Source organism: Cygnus atratus, chromosome 26 (assembly GCF_013377495.2).
Source record: "Cygnus atratus isolate AKBS03 ecotype Queensland, Australia chromosome 26, CAtr_DNAZoo_HiC_assembly, whole genome shotgun sequence".
NCBI classification, from domain to species: Eukaryota; Metazoa; Chordata; class Aves; order Anseriformes; family Anatidae; genus Cygnus; species Cygnus atratus.
Genome location: NC_066387.1, coordinates 5,453,189 through 5,466,903, shown reverse-complemented (window position 1 = coordinate 5,466,903; position 13,715 = coordinate 5,453,189). Strand labels below are relative to the sequence as shown.

General features: G+C 49.7%; 1 protein-coding gene and 1 long non-coding RNA gene across 2 annotated transcripts; one reads left to right on the top strand and one right to left on the bottom strand.

Moving 5' to 3' along the window:
* Positions 1–545: 545 nt before the first annotated feature.
* LOC118260542 (tyrosine-protein kinase ZAP-70) lies at positions 546–10,511 on the top strand. Its single transcript, XM_035570873.1, has 12 exons — positions 546–947; positions 2,306–2,466; positions 3,103–3,241; positions 4,864–4,942; positions 5,573–5,613; positions 6,544–6,592; positions 7,106–7,313; positions 7,985–8,191; positions 8,470–8,662; positions 8,973–9,113; positions 9,933–10,045; positions 10,388–10,511. Exons 1-12 carry the CDS (start codon positions 546–548, stop codon positions 10,509–10,511), a joined length of 1,857 nt encoding a protein of 618 aa, XP_035426766.1.
* On the bottom strand, positions 10,148–12,956 carry LOC118260543 (uncharacterized). The gene is made up of 4 exons (XR_004782239.2): positions 12,865–12,956; positions 12,281–12,456; positions 11,957–11,998; positions 10,148–10,413 (listed from the first exon to the last, which is right to left on the bottom strand). It is a non-coding gene; the product is annotated as an uncharacterized LOC118260543 (long non-coding RNA).
* Between the last annotated feature and the right edge of the window lie 759 nt (positions 12,957–13,715).

Sequence of the window (13,715 nt, the reverse complement as noted above, 5' to 3'; positions counted from 1 at the left end):
ACAATTAGTGTTGCTCTCATGTTTTAATCTTAATTCATGTAAGATTTTGGCCTAATAGACCCTCACAGCAAAACTAATTTATTCAGGGAGGAAAAAGAATTTCCTTTTATTGTGAACAGGACTAGAGAGAAAATAGTAGGAAGTCAAAACTAAAAACTTTGGAATGGATTTAAGAAGCACATTTTTAATAGTGAAGGTAATCCATGATCAGAACAATCACTGTAGAATTTGGTGCATTCTCTATTACTTGCAATAGATCAAGATTGGGTGTATTTCTGCTTACCTGTTCTAGCAGGATAGGCGAATTGCTGTGTGGGATTCTCTGGCCAGAGATATGAATGCACCCGTTGCTACTCTCCATGTGATGTCTGAGATGCCCCTACAGACTGTCCTCTGCGGGCTGATCAACCCCTAGATAAACAGGCTTGAATTCCAATTAAACCTGTTTGCAAAAATTCAGTCAGTGAAGAATTTTGGTTCTCTCTTCCAGATCAAGTACGAGCTGCGTGTGAGCCGCCCCAAGCAATCCCAGCAAGTGCGCAGCAATGCCGGATGCTGCTGCTCACCTGCCCTTTTACTATGGCAGCATTGCCAGGTCAGAGGCGGAGGAGTACCTCAAGCTGGCAGGCATGTCGGATGGGCTGTTTCTGCTGCGGCAATGCCTGCGCAGTCTGGGGGGGTACGTCCTCTCCATGGTATGCAACCTGCAGTTTTATCATTACGCCATCGAGCGCCAGATGAACGGTACCTACGCTATTGCGGGGGGCAAAGCGCACTGTGGGCCAGAGGAGCTCTGCGAGTTTTACTCCAAGGATGCTGATGGGCTCTGCTGCACCCTCCGCAAGCCCTGCAACCGACCCAGTGGCGTGGAGCCCCAGCCTGGTGTCTTCGACAGCATGAGGGACAATATGGTGCGCGAGTACGTCCGGCAGACGTGGAGACTAGAGGTACTGGACATTGCCAAAGGCAGTGTGGGACTGTGCAAGGGGTGTTCCCTGGGGGCTTACCGCCGCTTGCCACCCTGACCGCTATTGCTGTCTTCCCCCTCTTATATCACATCATGGTGAAGCAAGGTTCTTCTCCTCAGAGGCAGCAGGCACTAAAAGCAGTCTTAACTCTCACTTTTTCCGTTGCTTCTTCAGAAACATGTCTAAACATCATCCCGAACCTTCAGGCTATTTCTCTGAACAGTTGCTATTGCACCTGCTCTGCAGGGCGTTGGGGTTCACCACCCACTTCGCAAGCATTTCGCCATGCGCCATTTGCTCCCCTGCAGCACACGGAACACTCGCTGCAGTTAGACCAAGGCTCTGCACATGAAGTGTCTGTGCCTCCGTAATGTTGCGTTGAAGCTGTGATGAAACCAGATTCAAAGTCTTGCTCAGGTTTTCCTTGCTCTTTAAAGTCATTGGAGATTTTGCCTATGAGACTAAGGTACTGGGTACGGCATCTAGTCTATTATTTAAATTTAAAAATAGCTTCTGTAGTTGGTTGTACACAGAAATATATATAATTGAGACAGACCAAGCAAAACTCTCTAAATGGTCACACTGGCAGCTACATAATTAATTTTCTTTTATCTGCTGTCAGCTCAATAGTGCCTACTCAATCCCTTCCAAGTGAGATAGCTCAGGCATTCTCCCTAGGAAGTCTTTCTATGAAAAGTCTCTAAATGTGGTCTATTTTAGACCAGAGGTGCCTGACAGAATGAGGTCTTCTGTAGGGTTTCTCCATGAAGCTGAACCGTGCACCCTGGCAGATAACACAAAGGACATTGCCACCTACTGGCAAATGAAAACCTGCATTTTTTTATAAAAAGCGTAGGGCCAGTAAAATTCATCTATGGTATCCCACATGATTTCCAGATTGCACTGCTCTTGATAAGCTGTAGTGCCTGGGGACAGGAAGCAGCCAAGAAGGCAGAGGCACCAGAAAGGGGTCCTGCTCTTCCAGGAATGCCAAGCGGGAAGGCACCCTGCGAGCCTGATGTCAAAATCCCCCATGTGAACACAATAGCTTCTCTCTTCCCTCACCAGCAAATCAATGGACTTCAGATGGATTTGAGGGCTGGGAGCAATTTAGATAAGCAAGTATCTCATCTTGAGTAATTCTGCAAGTAATTCTGCAGCAGAACAGAATCCAACCCACTAGTGCTACAGGCACAATTAATGTCACAGGCACTCCAGTTACAAGACTGTCCAAGTTTCATGCCACAACTGTCCAAGGGGGTGCAAACTAAGCCGTGCTGAAGCCACGCAGCAACACATCAGTGCAGCAGGAGGTCTCATTTCTCACTCTCTTCCAGGGGGATGCGCTTGAACAGGCCATCATAAGCCAGGCTCCACAGGTGGAGAAGCTCATTGCCACCACGGCCCATGAGAGGATGCCCTGGTACCACGGCAACATCACCCGGGATGAAGCTGAACGGAGGCTCTACTCTGGGGCACAACCTGATGGGAAGTTCCTGTGAGTGTGCAAACCCTGACAGATGGTCCGTTTAGCATTTCTCCACTTACCCTCTAGTTATTTGTTTCATGTGGCAGTTCCTGAGAGGAGGTTTAGCTGGGCATGGTCAGACTGAGGTTACAGATCTGTGGGGTCTGACACCCCACACCTGTCATTTATGAAGCAGTAGCTGGCCCTCATGAAAAGCCAGTCATAAGCTTTACTCATTTCTCATGTTTAGATGTCTGTATGAAGCACGCTTCCTAATACACAGGGTGATATCAGATACAGGGTTCAGTAGATGGAGGCATTCAACACTGAAATGGAGGCACTGTATGGCCAATAAAATATAGAAGAAAGCACTTGCTGTGCTAGAAAAACACATGCATCTCTGCAGAAGTGAGATGGCCCTTAATTTAGTTATCTCCTGAATGAGTTGAAGAAAGAAAGAATTAGCTGGAGAGGGTGGAAAAGAGGGGCAAAAAACAGAAAGTGAAGGATCTCTCCTCAGCCTCTGCAGAGGGAAGGTGGCAATTCTAAGAGGGGGGTGCAGGGGCTCCTTACCAAGTACCCACCCTGCAACCCACCACCACCACAGCCATGGTAATTTGCAGGGCAAAACCTAGAGTTGCTTTCAATAGTTCTCCTTCCAACCAGGCTGAGAGAAAAAAAGGAAAATGGCTCCTACGCTCTCTCCCTTGTCTACGGCAAAACAGTGTATCACTATCGGATAGACCAGGACAAGTCCGGCAAGTACTCCATCCCCGAGGGGACCAAGTTCGACACGCTCTGGCAGGTACCGTACTGTGGGACAGTGACTCCTGCTGTCCTAATAAAGTGAAGGCACTTCTCCCTTGTTGTTGCTGCCCATGCTTTGGGAGAAAGGAAAGGCCACCTGGAGCTTTAAAGACTTTAAGACCATACGTGGGTGGTTGTAGCCCCTTCCAGAAAACCCCTATGTCCCCTGGGTCTGGCTGTCTATCAGCTCACCTCATTACATTCATTTCTGTGCACCATCGTGCACTCCTAGGGCTCCTAGGGCATCGTGTACAGCTAGGGCTGGGTTATCATAGCAGCTCTGAAGTAGCACTGGCGTTACCATGCCTAACACCAGCCTGGTGCCTCTCCAAAGAAACAAGAGGAACAGTGCTTTTCAATTCTAGCTTCAAGGCAGGATACTGACAGATGGTCATATTAATTATGTTTGCACCCCGTCAGCAAACATCGCACATTCAGCCACAGCATGTGCCTGGGACCTCTGCCTGCAGCAAGCCCTGATGAAATTGTTCATACCAGGCTGTGTCTCCTGTGCATCCCCCCTCCTGGCCTGGCAAACCTTTGGGCGCTGACTGCAACTTTATTTTCCAAGTGGCTGACTAATATGCAAAGAGCGGGGGTGGGGGGGGGCAGAAGTGTTGAGTCAACTGCCAAAACCTTGACATGACCGAAGATGTACCATGAGACCAGGAGACATGTGTCCATGTACCAGGAGACAAATCCTATCACCCCGAAGGAGCTGCAGAATATATTCAGATGCTGCAGTGCCCCAGCAGTCCTCACAAGGAGGGGACAGGGTTTTTAGGGGATGTAATGAGGGCTTGAAGCCCACGACCAGCACAGAGCCCTGGCACTGCTGGGAGCTGCGTGCCCCCGGAGCCTGGCTGTGTCTGGGTGCACACCATGGCCCTTTGGAGCTGCCCCAGGGAAGGAACACTGCTGCTTCCTCCTGGGCAAAGCTGTCTGGGGATGGGTAACTGTCTGGGTAACTATTTTGCTGAATTTTTCAAATTCCCAAGACTGTCTTCACTCTGAATTTGAATGAAAACGAAGACTTTGGGGCATTTTAATGGAAACGGAACTGCGCCAAGCTCCCAATTTCAGATGAAATCTGAGCCACATGGGAGGGGAAGAGAAAACCTAGTCCGCCCTGTGGTCCGGTGGCGAGGGGCTCGGGTGGTCAACTCCAGCCAGCGTCAATCCCTGCAGTGCTTGAACTGCAGGGAAAAACTGCCCAGGATCCAGAGGGCTAGCGCTGGGGTTCCTCCAGAAAAGCCAAAGGTTTCTCTCAGGCTTTATCAAACAAAACACTTCTTAAAAACCTTTCTGGCTGTGGCAACAATGACATTACACTGAAAATGCCCTGCCCAGCTGTACTGCTAGAGATTTTCCCTTTGTCTTTCTTTGGTATTTATCTAACTTCCCAAATTCTTCCCAGCTCTGGCAGATACCCAGCTATGCAAATGCTGGCTCTACGAGATCCCTGAGTGCATAGTTAGGAGAGGAGAGAAAGAAATAATCAGGTCCCTCTCTGCCATAAATCTGAGAGAAATCATTACCATAAGCCACACATGCTGCCTGCAAAAGAAAAGATGATTTTCTGCTTGCATTAATCTCTTTTTCCTCTGATTCTTTTCTCAGCTGGTGGAGTATTTGAAACTCAAACCGGATGGTCTGATTTTCGCCCTGAGGGAAAGCTGCCCCAACCCCAGCATGCCAGGTGAGCTGACGTCTGAGAGACCCATCCCTGGCCCCGGTTGAGGCCACTTCGAGCAGTGCCACCACAAGTGTCCTTTACCATGTCCAACCCCCCTTGCTCAGGCTCTGATGGTGAGGGAACAGCGCAATCTCAGCTCCTGTGGCAGGCTGGGCAAGGCCACTTCGTGCTGTCTGCTGAAAGCAGCCACACTCCTGGCTTGGCCAAGGGTGGCCCAAACACAGCAACAGACAGGGGAATCTGTGCTCCAGACAAATTAGGGGCTTTGGGTGCCAAATGCATGGCTTCTGAAAAATGACTTGCTTTTTAGGCACAAGGAAACAACATGACCTGAAGCCTGGCTCCTGGTGGGTCTCTTGAGCTGAACACTCAAAACTGTGGGTCACTTCTCCTGGCCCAAGTGTCACAAACGTCACTTCAGAGCCTGCCTGTGGGACCCCTGAGGTCTCATGAGGGCTGGCCTGGGAACAGCCCCCTTACCCAGGCATGCTTCCACACCCTTTATGGCTAACACAGTGGAAAGGGGCCTTTGTGTGGGAGGGATCGGACCCCACAGTCCTTCAAGGACTGATGCTCTGATTCTGCTTGAGGCACACACAGACTCCAAATAACAGTTTCTCTCTTGATTCACAGCCTCTGCAGCACCGGTTCCACCAACCCACCCCTCTGTGAGCGTAAGTTTTGGGAAGGGTCTGTTTTATTGGTACCTCAGGGGCTTAATTGCATTTCAAGCTCGCTGATCAAACTGCTCTTTTCTAAAAGGCAATAACACAACTGGAATATATTAAGGCCAGCTGCAATGTTGTCCTCTTTCCAGCTTGGATGGGGACAAGGAATAGCTGGGCACAGCTACCATTAGAGCTGAAAATGGTTTCCATTCACACTGCGCTCCTTGCAACATGTGGGGATGTCCTCGGGGAGCCCTCTCCCTGCTGCCCTCCTTGCCAGGCAGGAGCAGGGGAGACATGGTCGGATTCTGGGAACGCCCAGCCTTGCTGCCGGCCTCTGGCCACTGGCCAGGTCTTTGTGCTCCTTCTGCGTCTCTGGCCTCAGGGTATGTCTGCGCTCAGTCACCACTGCGAGTGCTCAGCTGTGTTGAAACCAGCAAGTCTGGGCTATGAGAGCAGCCCATCCCCGAGCCCAGCTGGGCCCAAATAAAGGTCTGAGAATTTACCCATCTTCTCAGAGAGCTTTCACAATCTGCTGTGGGCTCCCATGGTGACTTGGCTGCAAGCAGCACTGGAGTTCAAAGCTGTGCTGGACAAGTGTGTTTCATACAGCAGTCACAGCTTTGTCCCTGTCTGCTTTTGGAACAGTGGCTGCAGCATTCATGGGTGCTCGTGGAGGTCACTTTTTGGCACAGCCAGCCAGGCAGGTGAGCTGGCTGCAAGCTGAGTTGCCTCTGGGCTTCCCTTTACTCGCTGACTCTGAGCTACAGAGCTACAGAGGCTTGGCCTGGGATGACCCCCACTGCTGCAGAAGACCTATAACTTCAGGATGGGGGAAACAGAGGAGGCACAGAGCAAAACGCAGCCCTGTGTGCATGCTCCCCGCGGCTGAGGGACACACAGCCCCCTTGGCACTTCACCCTGTTTCTTTTCCAGAGACACCTTGGGGCTCTCAATGCAGATGGATACACACCAGAGCCTGTAGGTGAGCACCTCTGAAAGCCTTCTCCTTGTGACGGGAGGAGACAGAACCTGGGGGTGCCACAGGAGCCAGGGGGGTTGCCATCTCTATCACCTTCTGGTCAAAGAGCTGTGCTGCAAAGCTGCCTTTCTACAAAGGCACCCACTCATTACTGGGCCCTGAGCCAAGAATATTGCAAAGGTGTTTGCCCGCACCCTGTACCAGTAAATCAAGCCCTGTCCTATTCCCCATCTTCTGTACTGCCTACTAAATACTCAGTGCATTCAGTTACATTTCACTGGGGGGAAGCCAAGCATGCAGCTGGGACCTGCTGGGACCTGTGGTGTGGGAGTGCTCAAACTCTTCTCTCCATCCTGGGTCTGACAGTGTAACTCAGAGAGGCCATGGGCTGTGAGAGGAAAGGAGATGCCTGGGGGAAGGCTTAAATGATGGAGCTTGAAGGAGAATATGCCAGGATGGTAGAGAAAACATTCTTGATCAATGAGGGAGGGCCAGGGAAGGGTACATCACTTATAGCTATAAACAAGTTTATCTCACGTGAATATGCAGGAAAGTCACGCTTGCTACCCATGGACACCAGTGTCTATGAGAGCCCGTACAGTGACCCTGAGGAACTGAAGGATAAGAAACTCTTCCTGAAGAGGGACCACCTGATGATTGATGAAGTGGAACTGGGGGCAGGAAACTTTGGCTGCGTCAAGAAAGGAGTCTACAAAATGAGAAAGTGAGTGCTGCCCTGAAGGATGCCGAGGAGGAGGGAAGGGGGTGCTCAGAGATGTCCCCAGCCATCCTGTTTCTAGCTAGATGGACTCTAGAGTGATAATGGGGTGGAGGTATAAGAGAGGCTCTGGAAGATCAATAGTAGCTTTTCTGGGACTTTACCAGTGTCCCAAGAGTATAAGCTGCATTTTATGCTCCCATGCATAAGACTGCCACTTCTGGAGGCATTTGCCGGGCTCAGAGGAGCATGTCCATGCTCCTGAGGTCATCTTGGTCCACATCAGAGTAAAGGAGTGAAACTGAGTAGATGTGCAATCCTTGGCTCTACCTCTGATTCTCTGCGTGTCCATAAAGATGGCCTTTGCTCACTTTGTGCCTGAGATCCTCCTTGAAAAATGGCAATGATTATGCACATCTCAGTGTGTGAGGAGACTTCAGATCTACAGATGGCAATCACTACTCTACACTTACAAGGGTGAGGTGATCCTTGTCTCTTTGGCCTTCTAACAGGCCTGGGATAACAATGTCGTACAGGGCTCCACAAAAACAGGCTATGGAGGCTGCATTTGAGATACCAAACATTATCACATGTGGAGTAGTTTCCATTCCTGGCTGATACATGAATCCAGCTGCTGTTTAATTCATCCACATTTGTTCCTCTCGTGTCCTGTGCAGGAAGCAGATTGATGTGGCCATCAAGGTGCTGAAGAGCAACAATGAGAAAACAGTGAGGGATGAAATGATGACGGAAGCCCAGATCATGCATCAACTGGACAACCCGTACATTGTCCGCATGATTGGGGTCTGCGAGGCAGAGTCCCTAATGCTTGTGATGGAGATGGCTTCTGGAGGACCACTCAACAAGTTCTTGTCTTCCAAGAAGTGAGTACTGAATAAAATGTGGCTGAGATTCTCTGCATTTCTCATCCAACTCACTGCTGCCAGGGAAGCCTGGCTTTGTAGGTGGAGGGAGGCTGCTAATAGCAGAAAGAGATTCCTTTTCATGTAAGTCATAGGGACTGATGCTTCTGGAACAGAGATGTCCATGCTCATTCTCTGCTGCAGCTAGAGAGCTTAGAGGGGACTGTGGTGTACAGAGTAATGACAGATCCTTGCTGTCCAACAGTTTTATTACTGCATTGTCCTTTCATCCTCCCCAGAGATGAGATTACAGTCAGCAATATTGTGGAGCTGATGCATCAAGTATCCATGGGGATGAAGTACTTGGAGGAAAAAAACTTTGTCCACAGGGACCTGGCAGCCAGAAATGTCCTGCTGGTCAACCAGCATTATGCCAAGATCAGTGACTTCGGACTCTCCAAGGCGCTTGGCGCTGACGACAGCTACTACAAGGTAAGTGTGAGCACAGCAAAGGATCCAGATAGCTAGCAGGAGGCCTCCAGGCTGGGGGCTAAGACTCCCAGAGATAGGGGCTCTGAGCTCTTCCCAGGAGTCCTGCTGCACAACCACATCACATTCTGTCCAGCCTCGCTGCTGTGACATTAAAAGAGTCTTTGCAAAGCTCCAGGAGGGAAGGAAGAAATGCAGACGGTATTTTTTCAGCGGTGTGGGATTGCATTTGATAGAAACATTTAGAAAAACAGAATTCAGGTTCTGCTCAGAGCAGGCTCTCTCTCAAATGTTCCTCTTTGCTTTGCTACAGGCCAGGACAGCAGGAAAGTGGCCCTTGAAATGGTATGCCCCAGAGTGCATCCTCTATCACAAGTTCTCCAGCAAGAGTGATGTATGGAGCTATGGCGTGACCATGTGGGAGGCCTTCAGCTATGGGCAGAAACCGTACAAGGTGAGGCAAAGTTGGGCCTATCATGGATCAAAGTCACAATCTGGGCTCCCACTCTAAAACTGGTTGACTGACACACACTGAAACTTCGATTTCCATTCCCTCGAGTGGGTGCTTTTACTCCTCTTAGGCAGGGGGCAACACAACAGGCTCACTTCCACTTCATGGAAGGCACAGATTGGATTGCTTGGATCCTGCAGCTTTGTGTTCATTTAAGGGAAAGGAAACAGAAAACAAAACAAATTCATTTGGATTTGAATCAAAGCAGACCTTCGCTTTGATCCTTCCACCCACTTGCAGAGCTGAAAAGTCAGTTGCTCAGCCACTGCTCTGCACAGGCTTGGGATGGGGCCCTGGGCTGTGAGGCAATGTGAGACACCACTGCTGGGTGCAGGAGCTGAAAACAGACACTATGGGTGTATGGGGTGTGCTGTGCATGGACCCAAAGCACTACCACAGGCCCAGCTCTAAACTGCCTCTGCTGACCCTGTTTCCAGATCCAAAACCATTAAAACATTTTCAGTGGTTTGTGGGGAAAGGACAAGGGGCAATGGCAACAAAATGGATCACAGGAAGTTCCCACCAATATGAGAAAGGACTTGTTCACGGTGAGGGTGACGGAGCACTGGAACAGGCTGCCCAGGGAGGTTGTGGAGTCTCCTCTGGAGATATTCAAGGCCTGTCTGGACGCCTACCTGGGCAACCTGTTCTAGGGAACCTGCTTTGGCAGGGGGGTTGGACCCGATGATCTCTTGAGGTCCCTTCCAACCCCTACAATTCTGTGATTCTGTGAAAACATTTTCCCACTTGATCTTCTCCTAGAAAATGAAAGGCCCGGAGGTTATTAGCTTCATAGAGCAAGGGAAGCGCATGGACTGCCCCACGGACTGTCCAGCAGAGATGTACACCCTCATGCAGCAATGCTGGACCTACAGGTAAGGATTTCTCTTGCTCCTCTCTGTGCTGGTCCATCAGGGCAGCACACACTGTCTGGACGGGGACAATACAAAATGAATGGTGTCTCATTCCCCAGACCATGATGAATAATACACATAATTCTTTATTATCATTCCGTTCCATTTGCCAGTAAGATGTCAGAGCTTCTCTGCATTTGCCCCTCTCCATCCCAGAAAAGTCGCAGCTCCTTTCCTGGTACAGCCTGGTACTGCTAGGCTGCTGTTCTCTCCCAGGTTCTTCTGTGCCTGGTATCTTCTCCACTGGGTCAGTCCACTGTTGTCCTTTCTGCCAACTCTTATTTTTCCTTTCTGCCCTTGCAGATGGGAAGAGCGTCCAGGATTTATTTCTGTGGAAAACACAATCCGTGCCTACTACTACAGTATTGCTACCAAGACAGAAAATGGTCCAGAGACAGAGGACAAATCAAAAGCAGCTCTTCCTTGAGTTTCCCTCTCTGCCCCTCAACACACATGCCCTGGACTTCCTGCACAGGACCTGGAAAGGCTCTTTGCAAACTTCTGCTTTAATCTTTTAAACAACGGTTTTGTTTCTCAAGCAGCTCTAGAACTAAGATCCTGGGAGGCAATGCTGTCAGCAGACAAGGGCAGTCAGCTACACCTCGTGTCTCCAAACAGCCAGCCATGATGTACATCTCCAGCCTGACCATCACAGGACAGTACAGGACAGTATTGTGGTTCCTTCCTACCCACCTCCAAAAAAGTATCCCAGGACCTCAAGGGTTTAACGCCTACCTGGCTTACTAGGGATGAACTGCATTAGCTCTAGGAGATCCAGATTTCTCCCAGTCCCCCAGAAAAAAATGTACACCGCAGGGCACGGTGTACGTCCCCCCTGCACTGCCACCACCCTCCAAGTTGGTTAAGGCTCCTCATACAACTAAACCCCCAGGACCCATTGCTCATCTCCTGGATCCTAACTGGTCCCTCTGTGCTACTGAAATGAGCAGTTTGCTTCTCAAACCTGAAAATCGGGCACCCTATAAATAAACTATTCTATATGTTTACCATCCTTATGTCTCAGACTATTAAACTGCCTTAAATGTTTGCAACTACTTCACACTGAAAAGAAAATAATCGTAGTTCCCCTCCAGTAAGCCATGGTTTCCCTCACTGATGCTCTCCATAACCCTGCAGAGACACCAACCCAGTCACCTCTGGCTTCACTGCAGAGCTGCTTTCTTGCAGCTGATGACACTACAGCACTCAGTTGAGTCCACTGTGGAAATCTATCCATCTATCAAGACTTGCACTGGTCTGCCTCTGCCCTGGGTGCAGTGGACTACCCACACTGGGGGGACTGTGGTCTGCAGAGTTGCAAAGAGCAGAGAGGGGTTGTGAAGGCTGGGGAGGTGGAGGAAACAGAAGATCAGAGCCTTGAGATACAGTGAAGAGAAAAGCTTATCTCTCACCATCTTCTGCTATCAGAAAGCCACACAGCATCTCACAAGTGTACCTTGTCCAGGAGGTAAAATAAACAGCTACAGCCCTGGCCAGGGCACAGCCCTTATCTAAACCTTAATGGGAGGTGGGTTTGTTCTGAACGCAACTGTTCTGGGGAGCATTCAGGTATGGGGCCTAAATCACCCTCTCCATATAGCCTGCTTAAGCCATCAGAGAACGTAGGTCTGATGAAAAATAAAATTAAGCGTTCCCCTCTCCTTGTCTAGGCTACAGCCTCCAGTGACAGCAGCTATTTACACATCAAGGCATTTTCTCTCTCAAGCCCATTAGTTTGCCCTGTATGCTTGAGAACTCTGGACAACTTATCTTTACCAACAGAGGGGAAAATAGAGGCATCAGAAGAGAAAGTGGCTTAGTCTTGGTCATGTTTGCACAGTGAGTTAGTGGCAGAGATAGGAAAGAAATTACCTCCTATGTCATGTTTTCCTCCCAGAGAAAGTGGCTGTTTTGCTGGAAAAAAAAAGAAGGTTTGATGTGCTGCGGGTGTGCTCTGTCTGTTCCAAGAGCATCGCAAAGTGTCAGGACTTGCTGTGGGGGAAAAAGGGAGTGAGACAAGCAGGACCTGTGCTCAGAGGACTCTGTGACTCAGCTCTCTCTGTGACTCGTCCTTTTGGCCTGCACAGGGTCTGACAGTCCCTGGGGAAATCTGCTGTGACTTCAGGCACTGCCTCCCTCCTGGGCACCACAAGTGCCGGCGGGCTCAGTAGGATCCAGGTCCCACAGCGCACTCACCCTGCAGCCTGGGACAGTAGCTCTTCTTCCCCACCCACAGCACGGATACATCCAGCTCTGTCCTCTCTCCTCACCCGCTGCAGGCAGGTCCAAATATTGAAACACTCTGCAGGACCTTCCAGGCAGTTCACTGACGAATCTCAGAGGCACTGGGTGTTTGAGCAAGAGCTGAGTCACTGATAAGATAAAGACAGAGGCTACAGTTAGCACAGAATGAGTTCAGTGCTCTGTGGTCAATTCTGTTCTATTAATTCCCTCAAATCCTCTCTTTTCTTGCTCACCACTCCTTTACTCCTTCTCTCAGTCCCCCTTATTTCCCTTGGTTTTACATAAATGTTAAAGCTCTTCTAACTTTCTCCATCTTGCAAGGGAAAAGCTGAACATCTAACTTTAACACCCGCAGTGATAACAGGGGACATGATAAACTATCAGTAGTCTCGTCTGATCAACACTGTGTAACAATCTATCATATCGCCAATGCAGATCTATCACATTCCAACCTATCTTATCACCAGCAAGCCTATCTTATCACCAGTACATGCCTATTTATCAATTGCACCGTGATATCACAAGCGCACACTCACCTTTCTATCTCTTTCAGCTACGTAGGCATTTTCATTTTGTTCAGTAGCATAGCAGCTACATGACTAACACAGCTGTGTGCTCATCGACCTTTCTGTCTCACCCCTCAGTAATTTACTGAACCAAGGCAAAGTATATTTTCGAAGCCAGGGTTCTTTCCCTTCTCTCCCCAAGAAGTGCTGTCTGTATGGCTGCTCAGGGCACAGCTCAGCATTGCCTGGCGCTGTCCCCTCTGCTGTGAGCCTGGCCAGCAGTGAAATTCTTTGGGTTTGGCCGCTTTCTGGCCCTTCTGCTGCCCGCACAAAGCAGCTGCAGGCATTTCTGTATAGCACAAATGGCCGAACCAGAAGCACTGTGCACAGAGAGGAGAGCAGCCCTGGGAAGAGCACCGTGGCAGCTGCCTCTGTGCTGCCCTTGCTGAGCTGCATGACCGCAGCACTCGGATTTGATCCGGTTTGGGGGAAATTGCAGTTTGTTTTTGCAAGATCTCAGCCCTGCTGGATGGCTCCGGCTGTTGGCAATTTGGAGACACATGCAAGGGCACAGGCCTATTCGCCCTCATCACCCTCCTTGTTCCAAAATGTCTGTCAGCCATGAAGTTCCAGAATGCTTTTGTTCTGCCCTGGTAAAATACATCTCAAAATGATGGATTTCTCACTAAAAGTCAGGTGAATGACTGCTCCTACACTCTCCCCTTCCTTCCCTCCCTGGTAGGAAATCAGTTTGTTTCTAGTTACAGCAGAGGCAAGTGAAACAAGGATATGTCTTGCCACTGTTTGCACAGGGGCCCGTAAGGAAAGCTCCCATCCACCTTGTCTTTCACACTTTCATCTCTAGATGATGTCCTCTTTTT

Coding starts and splice junctions, on each gene's coding strand:
- LOC118260542 (XM_035570873.1), top strand. CDS start 546: ATGCCGGATGCTGCTGCTCACCTGCCCTTTTACTATGGCAGCATTGCC. Junction 3,242..4,863: donor AGTTCGACACGCTCTGGCAG/GTACCGTACTGT, acceptor TTCTTTTCTCAG/CTGGTGGAGTATTTGAAACT. Junction 8,663..8,972: donor CTGACGACAGCTACTACAAG/GTAAGTGTGAGC, acceptor GCTTTGCTACAG/GCCAGGACAGCAGGAAAGTG.